The sequence below is a fragment of the Vipera ursinii genome, assembly GCF_947247035.1.
Source record: "Vipera ursinii genome assembly, chromosome: 11".
Lineage (NCBI taxonomy): Eukaryota > Metazoa > Chordata > Lepidosauria > Squamata > Viperidae > Vipera > Vipera ursinii.
The window spans coordinates 7,589,369-7,614,093 of NC_139524.1; the positions used below are offsets into that span (position 1 = coordinate 7,589,369).

The 24,725-nt window shown below is 41.4% G+C and overlaps 2 protein-coding genes across 2 annotated transcripts; one reads left to right on the forward strand and one right to left on the reverse strand.

Moving 5' to 3' along the window:
* Positions 1–978: 978 nt before the first annotated feature.
* On the reverse strand, positions 979–10,204 carry MTFMT (mitochondrial methionyl-tRNA formyltransferase). Its single transcript, XM_083371457.1, has 9 exons — positions 10,004–10,204; positions 8,214–8,426; positions 6,216–6,338; positions 5,307–5,409; positions 4,665–4,740; positions 4,238–4,329; positions 3,062–3,143; positions 1,991–2,073; positions 979–1,552 (listed from the first exon to the last, which is right to left on the reverse strand). The coding sequence occupies exons 1-9, from the start codon at positions 10,174–10,176 to the stop codon at positions 1,364–1,366; spliced, it is 1,134 nt and encodes a 377-aa protein (XP_083227583.1). The 5' UTR covers positions 10,177–10,204; the 3' UTR covers positions 979–1,363.
* A 10,799-nt stretch (positions 10,205–21,003) lies between these two features.
* SLC51B (SLC51 subunit beta) lies at positions 21,004–24,654 on the forward strand (the record flags this gene model as incomplete). The annotated part of the gene is made up of 3 exons (XM_083370978.1): positions 21,004–21,381; positions 22,543–22,633; positions 24,435–24,654. The coding sequence occupies exons 1-3, from the start codon at positions 21,186–21,188 to the stop codon at positions 24,652–24,654; spliced, it is 507 nt and encodes a 168-aa protein (XP_083227104.1). The 5' UTR covers positions 21,004–21,185.
* Positions 24,655–24,725: the final 71 nt, after the last annotated feature.

Consider the following 24,725-nt stretch of genomic DNA (forward strand, 5'->3'; position numbering starts at 1 on the left):
AATGGCATGCTAAACTTGTTTTACATTGAATAAACCATCATTGGTTGGGTTTACAATTACGTTAAACCACAACGCTATTTCTTTGGCTTTGGCTTAACAAGTTGAAAGGTGCAGCATTAATGACTTACTGCCTGAAATTCTTGAATTCAGCAATAAAATTAAAGACGATAAATTTACCTGCTTTATTTTTTTCAATGTTTTGCAAATGCTTTCACCTGTCTACGTATCTGTCAATAGGGATGGCTCCCTCTACTTCAGCCCAGGCCTTCTGGGTTAAAATTTGCTGATCTGAAACAGCACCAGTTTTAGAATATGATACTTAAAAATATTGCTGGCCTATTCCTAAAAAAAAAGGCCAAAGCATTATTAATCTATTTATATAATTTCGGGCCTGTATTTCTGTAAACGATGAAATGTTATAGAATGTTAGCAGAAAGGATGGGAGAAAGAATATGCAAAATAAAGGAATATATGCAAACTTGTTGACGGATAAAGCTTTGTTCTGCTAAATTCTTAACCTGTAGGGGATAAAGATTCCTGCACACTGTAAGAATTTATACTGGAACTGTAAATATTTAAATATTTATCACTAGATGGGTGGTAGTGGTTTCATTGCAACAGGGACTGTGGGTGCAAGTGAAAAACAACATAATAACAATTCTGTCCCTTGCAAAAATTGTTGCCACTAAGGGCAGCCCATTAGATAGGGCAGGAAAAAGCTGCGAAAGGAGATTTTGGTGAGGAATGAATAACACTTCTGTGTACAGCTGTGTGTGCCTACTCTTGTCTATCCCCACTGACTACAACTCTTAGCTTTTCTTCAATTACCGGTAACTTTACTTACCAGGAGTTCTTTGATTCTCATCTTGAAGATTCTGGATTCTGAAGAGCATTAGGAACAGATTTCTACATTATATTACACAAGTCAGCATTCTCAAATATCAGCCATGGCAACGATTTGTGTGGCACACCAACGCAAACATGTACAAAAATCATTTATTTTTCCAATAATACAACAAGTGTCCTTAAGTTAGTGAATCCTGCTCAACTGTATTTTAAGCTGGAAAAAGATGGATCCAGAAGTGGAAAGTACAGTTCCTGAAAAATCAAGACTTGCAAGGCTTAGAGTGTTTTGAAGCTTTAAATAGAAAGAATAAACACACTGTTCAGGTTACTAGTCCTTTGTGTTATCCACTCCACAATATCGTCTGCATAGCATTGTCTTTGCCATTATTTATTTTCTTCCATCGCTGTTTTCTGTCAGTCAGTTCTAGGACAAATTTCACACAAGGATGAGACGTTTCCAACTTGCCTCTTCACACAGAGTTGGTACTTTCACATATTACTGAAAATTGTTTCAGAATTATTCTGCATATTTCAGTGAACCTTTCAACTTCTTTTTCACCTGGGTCGGCTTGAGTGTTTGAAACCGGCAATTCTTGAGAGCTGTTTGAGAATTGTTCTGTGGCCAAGAATGTAAGTAGCCATTGTAGAAGTCGGTTGCTGTCAATTTCTTTTTATGTATAATAGTTTTGACTCCAACCCAGCCTTCCTAGAAAGCGAAAAGAGGGGGAGAGAATGCACACATACCCACAAAAAGCTGAGCAAAATCTGCAAACCCATCAGGAGTGATTCCGTTGCAAGCAGCTTAGTTGAAATCTAATATGGGATCCAGCATCCTGGCATTGTTAAGATTCCAATTTTTTTTTTTTAAAAAAAACCTTTTTGATTTGTAAAGGGCAACTTAGAAAACCTATGGACACTCTTCAGAGGAGAACTAGGGGACTAAGGTGATAAGATTTCAGTACTAACAGTTAGTTGCTGTCAGTTGTGAGAAGGGACGGTGCAACCAAAGAAATACAACACAGGCTGCATTTGACTGGCATTCTCTTTCCTCCATCTCTCCAATGAAACTGAAAGGGCACACATTTTGAGAGCCTTTCTGCCTTGAAAAGGAGTAAGAATATCACACCTCCACACAAAAACTTACCTTGCACCGTATCACCAGGATCTTTAATTGTTTGTGGTACAACACCAACCCTGGAATCGCCTCTTTCTCAGCTACAATTTTATCTGTAGAACATATAAACAGTCAGGGCATTCTTGCCTCTGCAACAGTAAAATACAAGTTCCAAAGTGTTACGAAAATTATATTTGGTTTAACTCTTATAGGGGAAGGCTGATTAGCTTAAATAAAACAAAAGATCGAACATATGATTACCACTGTTACTTGTGTGTACTCTCAGAGCTTATGTACCGAAAACAAATTCCTTGTGCGTCCAACCACACTTAGCCAATAAAGAATTCTATTCTATTCTATTCTATTCTATTCTATTCTATTCTATTCTATTCTATTCTATTCTATTCTATTTACTTTTCTATATTCTTTTCTACTCTATTCTGAATTCTATTCTATATTCTTTTCTATATTCTATTCTACTCTACTCTATTCTGAATTATATTATATTCTATATTCTGTTCTGTTCTATTTTCTATATTATACTCTATTCTGAATTGTATTCTATTCTAAATTGTATTCTATTCTATATTCTTTTCTCTATTCTATTCTATTCTATTCTACTCTACTCTGAATTCTATTCTATTCTATTCTATTCTACTCTGAATTCTATTCTATTCTATTCTATTCTATTCTATTCTACTCTACTCTGAATTCTATTCTATTCTATTCTATTCTATTCTAATTCGTATTCCTATTCCTAATTCTAATTCTAATTCTAATTCTAATTCTAATTCTAATTCTATTCTATGTTCTCAATTTCCTATACATCATCACAGAGGGCAACCAAGAGAATATTCCTCACTTTTCTTTGTAGGTATCAAACAGAGAGCAATTCTTTTCATGCCACATTTTTCTACAGATCAATGTTCCTAGAAATAAGAATACACTTAAGCAGTCTGATTCCAACAAGAAAAAAAGAGGATTTGCAACAGAAGAAGTAAAAAAGAGTTCAGTTTTGTTTCACAGACCATCTATTGTTATTTAGACACTGCCACTATTAAGATACTCTTGATTAGAGTGCTAAGGGTTTCTCATAAGTACCAGTAAAATCTGGTAGCATTTCCACTTCTTCAAAGTCCAACAGCTTTACACTGGAACCCATCCATAGCGTCTTTAGAGGCATCTAAAAACATACAGCACGGTGTAAGTTATATAGTTGCAGGTCACAGACATTTCAGTTAAATTATTTTCGTTCACTTAGAACACATGCCAGAAGAGAATCTAATTTCCACTTATGTCACAGTTAACTGACTAGAAGAGGGGTCTTCAAACCTGGCCCTTTTATGACTTGTCAACTTCAATTCCCAGAATTCCTCAGCCAGCATTCCTGGCTAGAAGAACCAGGCCAGTTTTTCCTTCCAATCCCAAGGAAAGACAAAGGTGAACGTTTTACACGCTGAAATGAACTTGGTTTAAGTAGGAAGCTAATCTACCAGATACTGTATTTCAACTGCATTTTAATTGGAAAGGAGCCACAGCAGAACCAAAAGAATTTGCGTTTTGTCTTTGCCAAGTTAAATTCTGAGAAGGAACTCAGAATTCAGTAAGAGGAACTCAAGCTCTTCTTACTCATTCGTAGGGCCTATATTGATGCATACTTCATTTTATTCATCACATTAAAATTAAATCCATCAAATTAAAAAAAATTCCTGCAATATTTGCCTATTTAAAAAAATTACACTGTAATTCCAGAATATATAATTCTGTTCCCACCACCAACTCAAGGGCTGAAAATATGATTATTTTTTTTATAAAAAGCTACTTCTGAATTTAAATATATCACATGACATGATAGCAGTGCTCCAATATCTCAGGGGCTGCCCCAAAGAAGAGGGAGGCAAGCTATTCTCCAAAGCGCCTGAAAGGCAGGACAAGAAGCAACGGATGGAAACTAGTCATGGAGAGAAGCAACCTAGAACTAAGGAGAAACTTTCTGACAGTGAGGACAATTATCCAGTGGAACAACCTGCCTCCAGAAGCTGTGAATGCTCCAACAGTGGAAGTTTTTTAAAAAGAGACTGGACAGCCATTTGTCTGAAATGTATAGGGTTTCCTGCCTAAGCAGGGGGTTGGACTAGATGACCTCCAAGGTCCCTCCCAACTTTTTATTTGTATTTTTATTATTATTATTATTATTATTATTATTATTATTATTATTATTATTATTATTATTATTATTATTGATAAGCAATCTCTTCTCTGAGAGGCTGACCTTACCATGGCTCCTAAGGCACGGTGCTTCCTTAGTATCTGCTCAGCAGTTTGTTCTTCCCACTGAATGCAGCTCATTGCAACAGTGACTTTAGGAGCTTTAGAGGAAAATAAAAGAAAAGCAACCTCTTTTGGCCCTGCATCTTTACACATTTTAAATCTTCTTTTCCAGGGTCCCAGTAACATTTAGAAGCGATTCTTTTCTGTTGACTAATAGATGTTCCCTCTTTTTCCCTCTTCAAATTAAGGGGCATTCGGCTTCCCTGGTACTCTCAAAAATTAACCCTTGGCTGCCAAGTTTTCAACTTAATTACAGTTTAATAGGAAGGACGGCAGGGGAATCATGGGAAAAGTATTACGACGGTTTACTTAGCAATGGCTCATATCATAGCTAATTAATACCTACACCACACATGAAACTTGCAATAAATACCATTTGTTACTCCTTCTTTGGGTTGTTCTTTCTTCTTGGTTAAACTTTCAGGTAAGTTTTGCAAAACGGCAATCAGCTGAGAGAAAAAAAAAGTCCAGAATGTGTATAATGAAGAACAGATTCTCCTTCTAATCAACAGGGATTGCCATGACTAGTTTCATCTTTATTAGGAATTGTCAGATTTAGGTAGCCAGATCTTATTCTACGAGGTTCAAACCCTCTGCTGGAAATCGAACTTATGGACTTTTGTATTTTAGGTGGCTATAACCAGTGAAATAGCTTCAGAAACTATCCAGGTTGTATTACAGTTGTATTATAGCAAGGCGTTTATAAATCTATCAGAATGGTGTACACCAATCCTGGCTAGGCAATTCTAGGAGCTGCAATCCATACACACTAAAGTTGTCAAGTTTGAAAAACACCAGTCTATGCATTCCAACTTCTTTAAGTTCTCAGGGAGAGATTCAGATTTAATTGCAGATAATCCTTGACTTAAGACCGCTTGCTTAATGACTGTTGAAAATTACTATGGGCCTAGAAAAGGTGCTTTCCAACTGATAATACATTTTTTTGGCATTTATTTGTATCTCCCACAAGTGTCTTCACCGGGCTAAGTGTGATTAAAGAAAGGTATTCATTTACCATGCTTGCACCTTCTTTGGATAACAATGGCTCCAGTTCTTTTGCTGAGCAACGGGGTGGAACAGCAAATTCTTCTTGTTTTATAATTGGACCCACATCAAACCTGGAAATAAAACATATTGCAGATATGCTGTCACGGTTCCGACAGATGAAACTCTTCAAAAGAACTTTGAGGCATCGTTTACCTTAAAGGATCTTTTATTCAAATAGCATAAAATTGGCTGTACATAATCGAAGTCAAAAACTGAATTCCCCTCCCCAGGGCACATAGTATCAAAGCACAATTCTCCTCCTCCAATTAACAGTCATAAATCACATTCTCCAATTAGCTTGAAACACGGGCTTCCTCTCCAGCTCTCCAGCCTGTCAATTCTTTATCAGCTCTGGGCTCAGTAACCTTGATTCTCACTCTAAGTTTAGTGTTGTTATGTCTAGCTGGACTCTCATTCACATCCCCCCCCTCCCAGCATCATCTAACTCTAAAAGCGAAAGAGAAAAGATGGCTACATTTCCACCTGTTGTCAATGCAAAAACATCCGATGTCAGCAGCGTTGACATATACTTTTTGTCAGATTCTACATGGGATTTAAAAACCTAGTAAGAGGTAGTGGAGAGACTGGACAGAGAACCGAACTGCTGCATTGATACAATTGTTAAAAAGAGGATTTTAGTAATGAGCTTTGAATCTTAGAATCATAGCATTGGAAGGGACCTTGGAGGTCTTCTAGACCAATCTCATGCCTTGTGCAGAAATCTTCAAACCATTTTGGGCAAAAGGCTGTCCCATCTTTTCTTGAAAATCTCCAGTAATGGAGCACACACAACTTCAGAAGTGTGGGCTGTTCCATGCTTAATAATTCTCACAGCCAGGTGTTTTGCACTGGATGCTGAATGAAACAGCCAACGTACCTCTTAGGTCTGATCTGCATAACTGTGACCCCGGTTACTGTATCTCCATGAAGTATGGTATGGACAATGGGTGCAGGGCCACGCCACCGCGGAAGGTAGCTGGGGTGGACATTCAGCATGCCACTGTGTCAAAATATTGGGAAATTAGAACAAGACTCGCAATCCGGTAACATTTTCATTTATTGTATTGTTATGCCGCTGGATTTCGAAGTGACTTCCAGAGGTTTTTATGATAAAACAATAAGTTAAAAATTCAGCAATGTAATAAGCACAATATATTAATGCAATGTAGAAATGAGGAGTAATTTTTGACAGTGTTTATTTTACTGATATCTCAATGCTCAATATAACTAAAGCACAAAAAAAGACAATGTAAAAAAGCTACGCGATTCTACAAATCAAGAAAACCTACAATGCAATTCTTTGCCTTCTCCAAAGTGCAGCCAACCAGGTTTTTGAATTATAATTCTGTAAGTTATAATTTATTACTTTATAATATATCTCTGACCAACTCCTTTTAATTCACAGCCAACACTGCTTTGGGCATCTTGCTATAACCAATCAATTACCTCATTTTTATCATTTTTAAATCTTGTTCTGAAATCTGTGTGACTGCAGTGACATATAGTATTATGCTAGAATGTTGCAATGTCTAGTTTATTTTTTATGAACTGCATGCAAAAGATAAATGTATTTCACACCAGAATTTGGAGATTACTGCTCCCAAACAATGCCCAAATTATAAGTCAAGAACCTTGATCTAAGATTTCAGTTTCTATGGACAGCAACAGGCAAGGAATTTTAATTCAGGCATCACATAAGCTTTGCTTAATCATGACATCTTGACTTAGCTATTCATATTGCTGCAAGAGGTCAAACTGAGCAAAATGTCAAAGGAGCCAGGCCTTGAACTACATCAGCAATGGACAATCCTGAATAGGATTCACACCTCACAAAGCGTTTATCAGGACTCTCTGTATAAATGGGGCATGGTATCCTTCCCTCAGTGTTACTGTGGGGGTCCCACATCCAACTGTAGCTCACATTGTGACTGGCTGTAAGTTGAGGACACATACCGGTCCAGTATCTGATTTTTTTAAATATAAACAATGCTGAGCTTCAGTGGTTAGATGGCCTGGACATTGGTATTTGAACAGAGATCTTTTTAACATTTATATTTTACTATGTTTTACTAATCTAGGTAAAATGTTAATCTATGTTGCTTATCCATGTATGATATGCCATACGCTAGACAAACAAAACAGAGCAATTTTGCAGCATGCACTAGCATGTATTTCTTGACCTTGTGGTAAACTGCAATAAATTACAGATAGTCCTAATTTAGCCAATGCTTTGTGGCTCAGTGGGTTAGGACGCTGAGCTTGTCGATCAGATGGTCGGCAGTTTGGCGGGTCAAATCCTGAGTGCCGCGTAACAGAGTGAGCGCCTGTTACTCGTCCCAGCTTCTGCCAACCTAGCAGTTCGAAAGCACGTAAAAATGCAAGTAGAAAAATAGGGACCACTATGGTGGGAAGGTAACAGCGTTTTGTGCGCCTTTAGCGTCTAGTCATGCCGGCCAAATGACCACGGAGACGTCCTCGGACAAGCGCTGGCTCTTTGGCTTTGAAACGGAGATGAGCACCGGCCCCTAGAGTCGGAAACGACTAGCACGCATGTGCAGGGGAACCTTTACCTTTACCTTGTTTAGAGAATATTCACAGTTATGAAGGTGATGAAAAAGTAACTTTGCAACCAATCCTAGCAATCACAACCTTTGCAGGTGTACAAAGCAAAGGAAAGCTGAAATAAGATTGTAAGCACAGGCGTGGTTCACTCAGGTGAATGAGAATTGTTATAAGGAACTTGGCCCTTCCGCCCCTGTATATAATCAAACATTATAGAAGGCAGCCTTTCCTTTAATGTAAAAGTAAGAAATAGTTGCGTGAGAAATACACTAAGAAAATGAATAGGTGGGGGGGTGTTTGTGATAATTCTTACTAGGGGAACTTTAGGATGAGGTCCTCACTAAGCAGACGTCCAAAGGATGCCACCACACCAACGTCAAAATTCTCACATGCACCTACATCAGGCCAGATGTGGACAGGGAGATGAAACTGCTCTGCATACGTCTTCACAGGCAGTACCTTTGAGTGACTGGGTGGCAGAGTCACTACCTCCAGGTGATCCACCAGGTGGTCTGGTCTTGGCACTCTGCCCTTGCAGGGGATCAAAAACAAGACATGGACATCCTTTAAAAAGACTTAAATGTTAAGTGTACTATTTTAATACTTAGATTCCCAAAGAAAGAAAGACAGGAAGCTTCATTTTATCACAATAAAGTGCTTATCCTAGGAACCTTTATGTATTCACTTGGAAATTTGGGGAACCTTAAATGGTCCATTACCCAGACCTAGGTCTTAATGGCATTTCTATATTTAAAGAAAGTATTCCCCAGAATTAATTTCAGTTCTTTTTCTGTCTATGCTCTCCTATGAGTCAGTCCCCTGTAATTCTGTCCCTTTCATATTGCCTTTGCTCTTCAGGTACATGAGGGTTTCCAGCTCAAATTTCCAGCACGATTTTAAGTTCTGGACCAAACATCTTCAACTGAAGAGAGTCAAGGCTGTTGAACAAAAGAAAACCTTCTAGCCCAGGCCAATTAAATCAGCCAACAGTAGGATTTATAGATAATCAGCTCTGTCAGGTCTAAGTCAGCGGCTTAGATTCAGATACAGCCAAGAAAAGCTTTTCTTATGCAATCATCCATCACTACCTTGTGTGCTTAACCAATTTCCTGAATAAATCACAACTTGATCGATGGATTCACTCAGGAAAACGCTATGTTTTATAAGGCTTACCTGCCTAACTGAAAGAAACACCAACTCAAAAATCCAACCAATAAAGTGGTTTATCAATAGGTGTTGAACCCTGTCAAAAATTTACATCGAGAGTCCATGTGCAGTCACCTTTCACCTGGAACTCCCAAAGTTAACATCTCCTTTCGGTCAAGCTCACCTCCCAAATCAAGAGTAGCAAAAAAAGCCTAAGTGATTTTGATATTGTTTTCCTCCCATCTCAGCCTCAAGTCATGTGTTGGCTGACTTCAACCCCGCTGGGCTAATAGGAGCTGGTTGGTCAGGGACTGCTGCCTGTTGCAGATATGGCACCCCATGCCTGGACCTTCCCATCGATTCCTCTCATTTGCTCTCCATTCATAAACTCGTTTAAGAACAAAGGGGGCGGGGGAGATTTTTTTTGGTGTATTAAGCCAAGCAAGGTCATGGCACTCCTATGCCGTTGAACCAACTCAACGGCTTGCAGCACTGTTTCTCATCCTCAGCAACTGTCAGAGGTTGTGTGGACTTCTTGTCTATGGAGAATCTCAAGCATCCAGGCGACGGTTGTCCCAAAGGTGCTTTTCCAAAAGGCAGCTGGATTTTCTTGCTTTTCTTTCTTTTTTCTTGGAAAACGTTTCGCTTCTCATCCAAGAAACTACTTCAAAGTCTTCCTGGACGTTTTCAAGGGGGAAAAAAAAGAACAAGAAATTCCAGTTGCCTTTTGGAAAAGCACCTTTGGGCTGTGTGGACTTCAATTCCCAGAATTCCCCAGCCAGCATGTCTGGCTGGGGAATTCTGGGAGTTGAAGTCCACAGCTCTGACAGCTGCAAAGGGGTGTGTGTGGGGGGGGGGAACCCCGAGATTGAAGTGACCCTCAACTCCCCCTCCCCATTTCTCATTCCCTCGCCGCCCCCCCCCCGCCCCTTGGGCTGCTCCACCCGAAAGACCCACCGGGCGGCCTGGAGCGCTCGGAGGATCTCTGCGGAGAAGTGGTCGGTGCCAAAGAAGAGGACTCGCCAGGGGGGCTTCTCGCGCCTCGGGGCCTCCCCCGCGGGGGTCGCGTGGCCCCTCCCGCGCCCCCGGCCCCACCCGCCCCGCCAGGCTCGCAGGAACCGCGCGCTCATCGCCGCCCCGGCAGCCGCTTCCGCGATCGGCTCGACGTCGCGCCCTGATGACGTAGAAGAGTTTGAGCCTGCCGACGTTCCATCCCTGAGCGTAGTAGTCCAAGGCGTGCTCGCCGCGAGGGCTTCTGGGATTGCTCGAGCCCAGGGCTTGTCGGGTAGCCATAGCAACCGGGGGCTCGCCGTATCCATGGCGACCTCTGGAGCCTTGCTAAGGAAGGCTGTCCAGTTGCGCGTCAAAGCAGCCACGTTCAGACAACTCGCTTGATCCAGTGACTTTTCTCGATTCCCACAAAGATTATGCACCAGTTGCTACCGTTCACCCAATAAATACAATGAGCCACAAATAAACTAACCAGGGTTAGCAGGAAAGGGGTTTAGCCTGCAAACGGAAGACTTGCTATCGTTTAGCACGATGATGGGAACCCAGCTAGAGTATTAATGCCTCTTTGCAACAGGGAGAAAGCTGTATCTAACTGTTGCATTGCATTACAAGCAGAAATTCAACAGAGAATGCTTGCTGGGAGAGGGATGATATCTGCTGTTTCTTCCTAAAAGCTTAACAATTTGCAGGAATAGTTTGCAGCATTTGGATTTTCTTCCATCAACAAAGGGTTTGATTTTCCACCCCCCCCCTCCAGTTTAAAAAGAAATCACTTTGATTTAGATAGATTGCAGTGATGATTATGGTGAATCTTGAAGAGGGGTAGATATTATGTTTATCTATCCTGTGTTTAATTTTGGTGTACCTGCATTTAAATTGTAGGTCTGTTTTAAACGGACTCCTGCTTTTAAGTTTCGTGCAGATAAGGAATTGAGAACCAGAGTAATAACTGCAAACTTTAAGATTCTATTATCTCTGCTTTTTTACATTATTTTCTAAAACAAAATGATCAGGCTGCAGGTCTTTGGGAACTATATGTAATTTAAAGCATTAAAAAAAAATCCTGTCCTGCTTTTTGACATTGTTTTAAATTACCTTGTAACCTAGGAGTGCATTATAAAACTATAGTTCAAAACTCTTGCTTATCTCCATTATAGAAATCCAATGTCTCTTAGGTTATAAACTAATAAAAGAAAAAAAAATGAATTAATGTAGATTTCTCTTTTTTAAAAAGATAACTTTTAATGTGAAAAGATGTGACCCGAAGTGCAATCCTAGACTTGCATCCTCAGACATAAAGGCTACTGAATGTGAGGCATATATGATTACAAGCCTAGTTACTCTGTAACCAAGAACCCTAGGTTAAAGACCCTGAAAAAAGAACAGTTTCAAGGACTGATAAACCAAAGTAAATATACTAAATTCAGATTGCACTTCTGAGGCATCTCAAGGGCAAAAGTGGACAGAAATAAAAGCTCCAAAGATATTCTTGGCATGATTCCTGCTGCTTAGTCAAGCAATAATGAAATGCAGGGCAGAATTTGTAGCAGGTTCTGATTGCTGATCTGAGAAAAAAAATAGGAGAAATGAATCTAAATGAATATAACCTCCTGCCTGTATTCTCGAAGGAGATAAAATGAGCTGAGAATGTAGCTCATCAGGGGAAAATATTATAATAGGGCACGCAACTTAGGCGTCCTCCTGGATACACGACTCACTTTTGAAGATCATAGGAGTTGTGGCCAGGGGGGCATTTGCCCAGGTTCGCCTGGTGCACCAGTTGCGCCCCTATCTGGACCGAGATGCTCTATGTACGGTCACTCATGCACTCGTTACCTCCCGTATAGATTACTGCAATGCTCTCTACATGGGGCTGCCCTTGAAGACCACCCAGAGGCTCCAGCTGGTGCAGAATACAGCCGCACGGGTTGTGATGGGAGCATCCCGATACTCCCATATTACACCCCTCCTGCGTGAGCTACATTGGTTACCGGTTGTCCTCCGGGTGAGATTTAAGGTGATGGTTCTTACCTATAAAGCCCTACATGGCTTAGGCCCGGGATATTTGCAGGACCGTCTGCTGCCAGGAACGACCTCCCATCGCCCGGTGTGCTCACACAGGGAGGGCCTGCTCAGGGTGCCGTTGGCTAGACAATGTCGGCTGGCGACCCCCAGGGGTAGGGCCTTCTCTGTGGGAGTGCCAGCCCTGTGGAACCAACTTCCCCTTGAGCTCCGGATGGCCCCAGATCTCCGGTCCTTTCGTCACGACCTCAAAACACTTCTCTTCCATCAGGCTGACCTGGACTGACGATAGGGATTTTTAAATAGAATATTTTTAATATTTTATCATTTTATCATTGGGGCACGTTAGTTTAATCTTTTTTAACATTTGTATTATTGTGTTTTATTGTTGTTAGCCACCCTGAGTCCTTCGGGAGATAAGGTGGCATATAAGTCCCAAAAATAAATAAAATAAATAAATAAATGTATCTCTATGCTGATGTCATGATTACCCCATTGGCAGTTTGAGTCAGAAATAAGAATATATAATATTCAGCAAAAGAATATAATCTTTGAGGGTTGTTTTGCACAGTGGCCTCGTCCTATCAAGTCATGAAAAGCATAGCAGGGAAATTCTTTTGCCCAGCTTCCTTTTTTTTTTAAAGGAAAGCCTTTAAAAAAGGCCTCTTGGTCCTCTTCTGCTTCTCTTCAGATCTATCCCACTGAATGAAATACGCTGCACCATTCTTGAAGCTGGCATGAAATTACTCATACTCCTTGCCCGAAGTTCCAGCAGCTAGTGGTCTAAAAAGTTAAGATGGCAGCTGCAATGCAAAAATTATAGATTTTTGAAGGCTAAAATCCATTTTTGGCTTTTGAGTGAGGGACACACTCTGAAAACTTCATTGGAAAACAGACAAATGATGAAATATCATCCCTTCATCATGATGCAAACTATCCCTTATGCACTTATGATGCAAGTACAAACTAATGAAGCTTGCACTGTGATTTCACAACGAACTTTTCAGGATTTTGGCATCATTTTGGTTAGGAATAGAGACCTACAATAGATAGATGCATGATTATTGCTTTATTTCTTATTTTATTTATTACTAAATTTCTATCCTGCCCATCTCACCAAGGTGACTCATCTTTAAATAAAATGATGAAAGCGATTCCATTCTTTGGACATGCTGGGACATGGTGGCATGTACAAAAAGAGTCGGGATTGTGTTGTGATGGCACAGTGCTGCTTTCATCAAACAGATTAGTTTGACACACAAACATACCCATACACCCATGGAAAATACTGGATGGATTGAGTGACAGCTAGAGAGAGCCAAAGCTGGAAATAGAAAGATGACAGAAAGAGAGAGCATGTCTCTAAAGAAATGGAGATGATTTTTGTCAAATAAAATCTAGTGTCTTGTTCTGGAGCATCTTAAAAGAGAAATGGAACTAAGTCTCATTGGGGAGATTATGTGTCTAGCTATTGACTGGTGGTATGCTTTCATTTTGTGAACCTGGGAAAATGTCATTGGAAATAATGGCATTTGTGTTAATTAAAGAAAAACTTTCAGAAGAGGAATGGCCTTTTCTGTGTGTGGCATTTTCTGGACCAAGACAGAATCACGAGTCTCCCTTTTGACAAGCAGCCAAGAAGCTCTGATTGGGGAAAAAGTTCACTCACCTTTGGCGAGAGGTTGCGTGGGTGTGGACGGGTGTAAAGACTTTGAAAATGCCTTTTTCCTGGATTACAAGTTCTCTTAGCTGCAAGGGAGGGAAACGAATGACGGCATCATATTAGTTACGGCATCTGAAGATGTGAATGCGACGGCTCTCCCAACCTGCCAGATGTTCTGAATGCTGCACAGGGACACAGTCTTCCAACGCTGAGGATCACATCTTGCTGCCTTCCATTCATCTGGGCCAAGCTACGCATGTTTTGGTAAGTTTCTTCTTAAGGTTTGGACAAGTAGAGCAAAAGGAAGCTAAGAAAGTTTATGGGGATTTCAAAAGAGAGGGGAGAGGGAAGTGTAACATTTGAGCCAGATGTGTGAAAAGTGCTGATAAGAGCTTTTGTGTTCACTGCTCATGCTTGGAAATACTTTGGTTTCCTGCCCTTCCATTGGGTCTGTGACTTTGTAACTTTGGTGGAATCTGTCTCCGTTCAAATTCAGATTAATCCCTAGGGCATATGCCTGTGTTTGCTTGCACATGCATTGGTGTGCTTCAGTACATGCTCCTTAGAGGAGAAATAGGTACAAGGCATACTAATAAGCATCAACTAAGTGCCTGAAAGACCAGGTAAGCACCTGGATAAGCACAGTTCACCATCTTCAGATTGTTCAAGGGGGAAATGGATAAATCACTGCCTTCCACTTATTTGTGGTTGATCTCCTGCTTCTGTTGAGTTCTTTCTTTCTTTCTTTCTTTCTTTCTTTCATGTTTCTGCTCCATTCAAAAAGCCTATTAAGGAAGGAAATACATTGAGAACATAAGTTCTATCAGGAAGAAGCTGCAGAGCAGAGTCAGATTGTGTACGGAAATGAAGCGTGCCCCTCAGGGAAACACAGGGAGGCAGGATAAATCAAGACTAATAACTTTTGGGTGCATTCATACAGCCAACCTTGCTTGATGTTTGGTTTTTCAGGTCTGTGCAACATATTGAATCAGAAGTAAGCCAAGCGTGGGGTCTGCCTTACATGCTCAGCCAGGGGGGGGGGGGAAACCACCAAAATTAAGAGAAATCATGTTGTATACTGCCACTCAGCAAAATGTATACTGTCTCTTCAGCTCTTTGCCTGATTGTGTTGTGTTACACCGGATATGAACTTATGGGCTGCGGAGGGAGACCAGTGGGGCGGATATTCAGGGTAAAATGTACTCTGAACATCATCCTTGCAGATGACAGTGCTATAAAAATGCAATGAAGTAATGCATGAATTAGAGCTATACTTACAGAAAAAGAGGGGGGCGGGAAATAGAGAGAACATCATGTACCGTACCTCTTTTGATTCTGGTTTTCGTCCAAGGGTCATTCTTTTAGTCATGCAATCTGAACTTTGGGTTGCAAAGAAGGTAAAGGAGAGGAATGTAGCAAGAAAGAGTTTACAGAGGTCATTGACAGAGAGGACCTATGGCTTCATGCCCAGACAGAAAAGCTGAGGGGCGCAGGGCAGGGGGGGGGGAGTGTCCTTGAAAGGCATCCCAGGCAGAATTCTCACTCAGAGCAGAAAACTGCCAGCTGCGGAAAGAATTGCTCCTAAAGCAATCGCCAGAAAGCAACTTCAAACACCCTCCTTCTCCACCCTCCTTCCTTGTCTATCTCCTTCTCTGCATTTCTCCATCTCCCCCTCCTTCCCCTCCCCCTCCCCCTCCTTCTTGTCCTCCTTTTCCTCCTCCTTTTCTGTTACCCATTTTCTAATTCGGCAGGTAGATATTTCAACACAGATAGATGGTTGGCACACTGCTTTTGCTAAGCCATCCTTCGGTTGCTTTGGGTATGGGCTAAATTCAAGGTATCCTCTAGCCAGGGAAGTTAATTAACTGGGTGAAAGTTCTACAAGACTTTAAAACGTTACTCTCTCTGTGTGTGTGTCTCTCAAAAAAGGCAATTTTACAAATCATGGGCATAGGACTTCAATCTTGCCAGTTGTTGCTGGATTCCAATACCCATGGACCTGCCCCTGCATTGCCATTAAGAGAGGAAGGCTCAGAGTTATATTCAGAAACTGCTGCTGTGAAAAGGACCCATAGAAAGGTTTTTTTGCACCCAGAGCATAAAGACAGTCCTGAGAATTTTCACTGGTTAAATATTCAATCCCAAGCTGCTGCCAATCTTGACTCTGCATGTATACGGAATTTTTTTAGCCTCATGTTCAGGTCAGCCACCTCCTCATCCCTTCTCTCTCCAAAATCTTCTGATTCTAATTTAAAAACCAATTAAGATTCTATTTCAGAGTTTTTCAGGATACCATGTGGTCAAGGCATGCAGGAAACTGCCCGCTGATCAGTAGCTGAGAGAAGTGTTAATAGCATTTTATAATGCCTTGGTAAGCCCACATTTGGAATATTTCATCCAGTTTTGGTCACCACAATGTACAAAAGATGTTGAGACTCTAGAAAGAGTGCAGGGAAGAGCAACAAAGATGGTCAGGGGACTGGAGGCTAAAACATATAAGGAACGGTTGCTGGAATTGGGTATGTCTAGTTGTGTTCCAAAGCATCAGAAAGTAAGACAAGAAACAATGGATGGAAACTGAACAAAGAGAGAAGCAACCTAGAACTAAGGAGAAATTTCCTAACACCAAGGACAATTAACCAGTGGAACAGCCTGGGTTCAGAAATTGTGGGTGTTCCAACATTGGAGGTTTTTAAGAAGAGATTGGACAACCACTTGTCTGAAATGATATAGGATCTCCTGCTTGATTAGCAGGTTGGGCTAGAAGACCTCCAAGGTCCCTTCCATCTATGTTATTCTGAGGGCACAGATTTGCCAGCTAATAAGGGCTGAGCTGCCAGGGATTGGCCAATCTTCAAAAAATCCATGAACTGTGCATACAAACCCAAAGAAAAGGTCAAGTGAACCACAGTTTGTTGGATTTGCCCACATGTCATGATAAGCTGCTAACAATCAGGGTTGCATAGCCAAGCCATTAAAAAGTTAAGATGGAGGCTCTGGCTGGATGATTGAAACCCCACCTAGACTTTATATGGGACACACTTTACAAAAGGGACAGGGCTTTGATAGCCCTGCCATCACCACTGTTTCGACTTTTCTGATGCTTTTGTGGATGTCCCATTCCTTGAGCCCAGATGAAACTTTTGCTGGTGGATTCTTGCACTATCCTTTCTGTAATAGCTTGAGTGTTTATGTCTGCCTGAAAAGGAATGGAATGGAATGGAATGGAATAGAATAGAATAGAATAGAATAGAATAGAATAGAATAGAATAGAATAGAATAGAATAGAATAGAATAGAATAGAATAGAATAGAATTATGAAAGAATAGAATAGAATAGAATAGAATAGAATAGAATAGAATAGAATAGAATAGAATAGAATAGAATAGAATAGAATAGAATAGAATAGAATGGAATGGAATGGAATGGAATGGAATGGAATGGAATGGAATAGAATTATGAAAGAATAGAATAGAATAGAATAGAATAGAATAGAATAGAATAGAATAGAATAGAATAGAATAGAATAGAATAGAATAGAATAGAATAGGGCTAGAAGGGACCTTGGAGGTCTTCTAGCCCAGCCTCCTGCTCAACAGGAGAACCTATGCGATTTCAGATAAGTAACTTAGGAAATGTTATGTTTTCTACTAGATGATCATGCCACTAATCTCTCTTCAAAGATAGCTGAATTGTTTACGCATGCCATATGGGCATCCTAAATTATAATTAATATTGATACTTTTTTCTCTTTTCTTTCTCTATTTTCAATGCTTTAAGCTATCTAACGGAATGCCGATCTTCACTAATCATATCATATAAACATCACTGTATTGAAACAATGCAATCTAACAAGATTTATAGTACTGTAACAAAAAGGAAAAAAATAAATAAAAGGTAGCTGAATTGCAGCCTATTTCAACCATCATCAGGAAGCTCTAGTTTTAAATTTGACTCAGGTGTGGTGGACTGCAGGCTTTCAACACAACAACAACAACAACAAATGCAGCATTGGACTGCAAGAACAAAGGGATCCCCCCCAACCACATTTAAGAGAATATTTAAGAGGATTGCATATTACATTTTGTAATGCATGTGGTTGTGTTGTGTCAATACAACACAGTTTGCATCAGACTGACCTGTTTGACCCCTTACAGGTATGCCACCTGGTCTCTCTCATATTATTTTATTTTAGTGTGTATTTTACATTATTTAAAAAATATAAAATTATGCTATTAAAATTCTAATTTTTACAAAGACATCTATTTACAGCCTCTCTTGGATCTCCTCCTCCTCCTCTCTTCCCTTTTCCTTTCCCATCCCCCTCCTCTTCTTCCTCCTCAAAGGAACAGTTTTAATTACTTAATTTGAGCATCCAAAATGGATTAGCCACTGCTGAGATCCTCATATAAAACTCTCTCTGTCTCTCTCTCTCTCTCCCTCCCTCTCCCTCTCCCTCTCCCTCTCTCTCTCTCTCTCTTTCTCTGTGTGTGTGTGTGTGTTTTGTTAGGGTAATAGCATTATCTGATACCTGGAAAATGAATTAAGTCAAGAACCACTGACCTCTGGCCAGGCACACCAATCTCAGGACTAAGTATCTTGCTTTCTCTTTTCCTAGCTTCCACTGAAGGATCCTTTCAAAGAAGAGTTTCCCCTTGAAGGGCGCTTCAAATCGTCATGGGGATCTTTTGGACAGCCTTATGCTTCCTGGTATATGGTGAGCTCGCTGTTTTGTATTAGTGTCAGCCCTATGAAGTAGACCAGATCAGGAAAGCGAACCCCACAGGAAGACTCATCTTTATTGACATAGGCTACTACAGTAAATAAGGGATGCGGTGGCTCAGTGGGTTAGGATGCTGAGCTTGTGGATCAGAAGGTCGGCAGTTTGGCGGGTCGAATCCCGAGTGCCGCGTAACAGAGTGTTACTCTGTTACTCGTCCCAGCTTCTGCCAACCTAGCAGTTCGAAAGCACGTAAAAATGCAAGTAGAAAAATAGGGACCACTCCGGTGGGAAGGTAACAGCGTTCCGTGCGCCTTTGGCGTCTAGTCATGCCAGCCACATGACCATGGAGATGTCCTCGGACAAGCGCTAGCTCTTCGGCTTTGAAACAGAGATGAGCACCAGCCCCTAGAGTTGGAAACGACTAGCACTCATGTGCGGGGGAAACTTTACCTTTACCTTTTTACTACAGTAACCGTATTTTGCAAATCTGGTTTTGCTTCTCCTCTTCCACTCCAGGGAGCTGGGGAAAATGAGTCATAAAAGAGCCGAGGTTGCCTACCCCTGGTTTAGGGAATGAATGAATGAAATGTGTTATGTAAATGCAGAAGTCCAGAATTTTTGTTGTTGTCGTTCTCTCAGTGGTCAAAGAGTCACGGACAAAATTTGTTCTAATATTAACTACAGTTGGACTACAATGTATATTTCTCTGCCAAATTTCCGCACCCCCCCCGTCTTTTCTCTTTTAAACTCATGTTTTCCACTTTTCTTTGAAGAGAAGGTCAACTTGCCCTCTCATCCTCTCGCAATGGCTTTATCATTGAGTATGGAGTGAACATTTTGTGTGATGATTAAATAGGAATATTATTCAAGAGCAAAGAGATCCCACCCTCCCATTAAGAGAATCACACAGCCTTTAGGCTTGCTAGAGTGTGTTGGGAGAAAAAAGATGGAAAAAAGATGAAATTGTGCTAATTCTTGCATTGCACAGTCTCTTCTTCAATACAAGTGTCATTGTCCTTCTGCTATTGCAAACCGTTGTTTTAGGTAATGTGCGTGTTCACTCTCATTGAACTAATTGATATTTACACCTTAATAGAGCTAGATGACAACCACAATTTGTGTGTTTGCAATTTGTTCTGAGGAAGGCAGGGGAGGACATCCTGTGGTCCCCATGCCTGTACTTTGCAATCCTTGGAGTCCTTCCAAACATAGTCTACAATAAACATTAATAGCATTTTTAAAAAAAAACAATGATAAAACTAAATCCACCGTTGTCTTTTTGAGATAGGCCAGGCCGGGAAACAATTCTTGAGTTTCTTTCTCACTTTCTCTTCCCTTCCTGGGCCAAGCTGATTTATGCATATATGTATGTATGCATATATGAATGTATGCATGTATGTGTTTGTGTGTAGATAGGTAGATAAATAGATAGACAGAGATAGAGACATAAGCCAATAAAGGAGAATATTTGTAGTTGAACTGAGGAGTTGCAATGAGGGGTCCTTTGTGCTTCTCTGAGCTTGCTTGATTTTCTTGCAGATGTTTCATTACCCAAACTAGGTAACATCATGAACCCTGATGATGTTACCTAGTTTGGGTATTGAAATGTCTACAAGAAAAAAAAGCAAGCTCAGAGAGCACCAAGAACCCCTCATATGGAGATCTATCTATCTATCTATCTATCTATCTATCTATCTATCTATCTATCTATCTATCTATCTATCTATCTATCTATCATCTATCTATCTATCTATCTATCTATCTATCTATCATCTATCTATCTATCATCTATCTATATATATATATATATAGAGAGAGAGAGAGAGAGAGACGGTAATAGCTCCTGCATACCTTCTTCAAGGCCATCTCCATATTCCCGTACAAATATCAGGTGCAAACAATCACATCCACTCATATGAAGGTCCAACTAAATTGATTTATTGCTACTCATGACAATACACAGGAATATTCTCAACTAACGATTGGCACCTGCTAGGAGATAAGGGTGCACAGAATTCAAGAGGGGTTGGATTTAGTCCACTTGTGGTGGTGCAGTGACTCCAGGTTGATGCCTTTTTTGACCCCCCCCTTCCAGGCTCTGCCACTCCTTCTAGATCACCTGCCTTTCTCTTCCCTCCCTGTGGCCCACAGGCTCTGCCCCAAAGCTTCTTATGTTCTAATTCCAGTAGCTTGTCTATTCAGCAGTCTACAGATCAGCATGGCCGAGATGGGACGTTTCGGACACCTTGGCTCGATCTGAGTCACTGTCCAAGGCCTTTGGATCATGCACAAGGGCGTTCCTTTGTCTTTTCCAGCTCTGGATTGTCTCCGAAGCCACAGCTCTCTTCTTTCACCCCCAGCAAGAGCTTTTCAGGAAGGGCCTCCTCCAGTATTGTTGCCAGGCTTGCTCCATTTTCACAGAGCTATTCAAAGTTCAGGAATCTCATAAATCATAGATAGATTCACGAGGCTCTTTATCTAAGGAGAGAGTTTTATTAAGACGATAATTCAGAGCTCAAAAGCAGATCACTCTTACTTTAGCCTGCCAGCTTCAGCAAGATGCTAAGTCTGAATGTTGATACAACGGGCAGTGTTCAATTAAATAAAACATATGAGGTCTTAAAGAGGTAGCTCATTTGGAACAATCTGCAAAAGTAACCGCTGGGTTGCTTGTCCTACCCCGTCCTACCCTGTCACATTTTAGCCTGGACTGGCATGTTATGTGTGTCCATAGTAGCGCCATCAATACTCACTGTCTCCTGATTTCTAACCTAGCATTGAACACAGACCTGGGTGTCCTGGCTAGGATGAGTTCACAGCCCCAGAAGGACTCAGAAGCACTTGACAACCTTTCAGAAGACCCCTTGTCTCCAGAGATGCTGCAGGAGATGTTGTGGCTTTTCCGACGAGAAGACCGTAAGTCCTTTCAAGGGGTTAACTGCAGAATTTGCTTGGACTAGGCTGAGTCCTGTTAGTTCAGGCTTTGGATCTTGAGTAGGAGAGCTGTGGGGAGCGTGGCGGGTGTCTTTAAAAAGGCATGAAAATGAAGGAACTCTCCTAGAAAAGAATCTCCGTAGCTCAGGGTTGAAGTGGGAAGTCCTTGGTGCCATCTGAGCTTGGTTCTTTTCTTGCAGACTTTTCATTCACCATCTAGGTAACACCATCACTGCAGCGGAGTGTGTGGATTGCTCTCTGTTTACATATAGCAGCTTGCCCTGCCAGTGCTGTGGTTTCCTTGATTCTCCTTGGTACTTTCTTAATCAAGGAACTACCAAGGAGAAATCCAGACCTTCGCTAGGACAGGTCAGGAAACAGACACCAGAAGGAATGCAAGAATTTTATGTTATGGTTCTAGGGTATAATAACATAATCTTGAAAGCCTAATAGAGTTTCCCTCTGCCCCCCCTCTTATACTAAATGGAATGAGGGTGGGGTTCTTTCAAATCTCCTTCCTGCATTCCCTCCTTTCCCAGGGCTGAAATGTCATTGGGTGTTTCTTATCTGCTAACAATTAACAATTCACCAGTGAGTAAAGAACAAGTAACCAGTGGAATGACTTGTCTCCAGAAGCTGAGAAGAGATTGGAGAACCTATTGTCTGGAATGGTATAGGGTAGGGGTAGGCAACCTGGGCTCTTTTATGACTCATGGACTTCAACTCCCAGAATTCCTGAGTCAGCATTCTGGGAGTTGAAGTCCATGAGTCATAAAAGAGCCCAGGTTGCCTACCCCTGGTATAGGGTCTCCTGCTTGAGCAGGGGGTTGGACTAGATGACCTCCAAGGTCCCTTCCAGCTCTATTATTCTGTTATTCCTTTACCAGCTTTGTTTAGTTCCTCTACAGGAGCAAATCAAAAAAGTCAACGTGATGCCTGCAGATGTGTAATGAACCCAGAATGTTGTGATTGCAGTTTCCATCTTTTTTTTTTTAAACTCCTTGCCTTCCACAGATGCCCTATTGAGGTATCTCCCTAGTGGTGATGGGACAAAACTGGACATGAGAAGCATCTCTTGAGCACTTGGACAATAAGCCAAGGTCATTAACCCATCCACATGAATTTTATTATTTTCTCTTTCAGCATCTGCATGGAATTACTCTATCCTGGGCCTTTCGGTTCTTGTTCTACTCATTGGTGTGGTCCTCTTGGGAGCAAATATTAGGGCCAACAGGTATGAAGAAGTCATATTTTGGAGCGGTAACCCTTGGTTGGCACCCGGCATGCCTCTCTACCTCTGAATACAGGATTCCTTAGTTGCCAAACGAACCCACTTTCTGGGTTTGCCCGGTGTATTCAACGGCAACTTAACCAAACACAGTAGGATGGCAGAAAAAAAACCAAGGCACAAAACCCACCATGGTTAACTCAAGCAAAACTTGGTACCTTGTGCAAACAAAGTTGCAAGTTCTCTTAATAATTTAGTTGCACTAACCTGGCCAACTGTGTTGATTTTCACTGCAGACATCTGTGGAGATTTTCAGTCATCCAGGTCCTCATTTTCCCAAACATGCTTTTTCAAAAGGCAGCTGGTAGAAGAAGACATTTTGCTTCTCATCCCAAGAAGCTTCATCGGTTCTGGCAGGATGGTGAGGCCAATGGAAGGATTGGAAAGTCTTCCTCAAGGGAAAAACGATCCAGTTGCCTTTTGAAGAAAACACCTTTGAGCTTTCCCTGTAGACCTCGTCTTCAAGCCACTTCTTTGCCCAGAAAGCATGAAAAGTTATAGTTTAAGAGGAATCCAGTCAAAGATGCACGTTCAGCTTCTTCTGAGCCCGTTTAGTGTAGGGCCTAAAGCTACTAGGCTAGAAACTGGGAGACTGTGAGTTCTAGTCCTGCCTTGGACACAAAGCCAGCTGGGTGACCTTGGGCCAGTCACTTGTGGGAAGTCAGTTCCCCAGAGAAGGAAATATTGGAAGGGCAGGAAAATATATTTCCTCAAAGGATCTTAAAGAGACAAGAAAAAGCATGCCCAGGTTTTCTTAGTAGCCCCAAGTCTCCCTCCCCCAAGCGGAAACCTACTCTATAGAAATGCAGATGTAAACCGTTCAGGGAGGTTGAAGCTAAGAAGACTTCAGACTTCTAAAATCTACATACCCCTGCCCCAGGGAGGTGGGCTGGGACAGACAACCAGCAAGAATCCTAGAGTGGCACACCTAGGCTCAGGACAGAATACCTGACAAAGGAAATACAAAGCTTGAAACAGGAAATAACTCCAGACAATAGAGTCCAGGGGGTATAAAAACCCACTACCCACATGTGCTCGGTCCTTCTTTTTCTGTTGGATCCATCTTTCTGTCTGCCTTTCCTCTGCAATAAACTACAACCTTCTTCCCAAAGCAGTTGCCATGTTTATTCCCCGCTTGGAGGAACCATGATGGAGACTTTTCTTCCTACACACTTTCTCTCAGCCCTAGGAAGGAAGCAATGCCAAGCCACTTCTGAAATCTTGCAGGGACTAGCCCAGGCAGTTGTCAGACAGTCAAAAATTAACTCAAAAGCACACATACACAAAGGGCAAACCCCCAAAAGGGCTTTTTTTTTTCCCAAAAGGCAGCTGGATTTTGTCTTTTGTTTTCTTTGAGGATGTTTCACTTCTCATCCAAAAAGCTTCTTCGGCTCTGAAGCTTCTTGGATGAGAAGTGAAACGTCTTCAAGGGGAACACAATAACAACAACCAAGTCTGGTTGCCTTTTGGAAAAAGCACTTCTGGGACAACCATGGCCTGGATGACTGAGAATCTCCATAGACACAAAGAGCAAGCCAATATTATATTTGTCATGTGATTAGGCTTAGGGGAGCCTGGTTCATTCCATCTTGGTTTCCAAACTTTCCCCAAACAGGGTTGATGTCTTTACATCCTTATTTTGAGCGATTCTTTGGTCTCCCTGAACTGCCCGCTATCATACAGTATCTGGAGGGTTTCACTCGGAAACAGATGGCTGAAAAAACATTATTTTTTCTCCACTCCGCAGAAACCAGAAACTCCTTCACCTACACAAAGACGGTTATGAAGCCACCCCGCCTGATGAGATAGAAACGAAGCAAGCCTTTCTGCTGCTAAACAAAGAGAATTCGGATCAATCTGGAGACAGTTTGCTTCCCAAAGCACCAAACATGGGAGAAGTGATGGTAGAGTGGAAGGATGGGAAAATCTCATCGCTGTATGCTGAGCCCAATGAAGCAGAGGCGTAGCACCTAATATCCACATTCTGGCTTTTATGAAACCCGTGAGGATTTCTGGACTATTGACATTTTTGGACTGT

What these genes read in the sequence shown, in the direction of transcription:
- MTFMT (XM_083371457.1), bottom strand. Translation starts at nt 10,176, where the DNA reads ATGAGCGCGCGGTTCCTGCGAGCCTGGCGGGGCGGGTGGGGCCGGGGG. An exon ending in CGAGCGCTCCAGGCCGCCCG is followed by an intron (nt 8,427 to 10,003) that starts GTGGGTCTTTCG and finishes CTGCAAGGGCAG; the next exon opens with AGTGCCAAGACCAGACCACC. An exon ending in CCAAAGAAGGTGCAAGCATG is followed by an intron (nt 4,741 to 5,306) that starts GTAAATGAATAC and finishes TTTTTCTCTCAG; the next exon opens with CTGATTGCCGTTTTGCAAAA.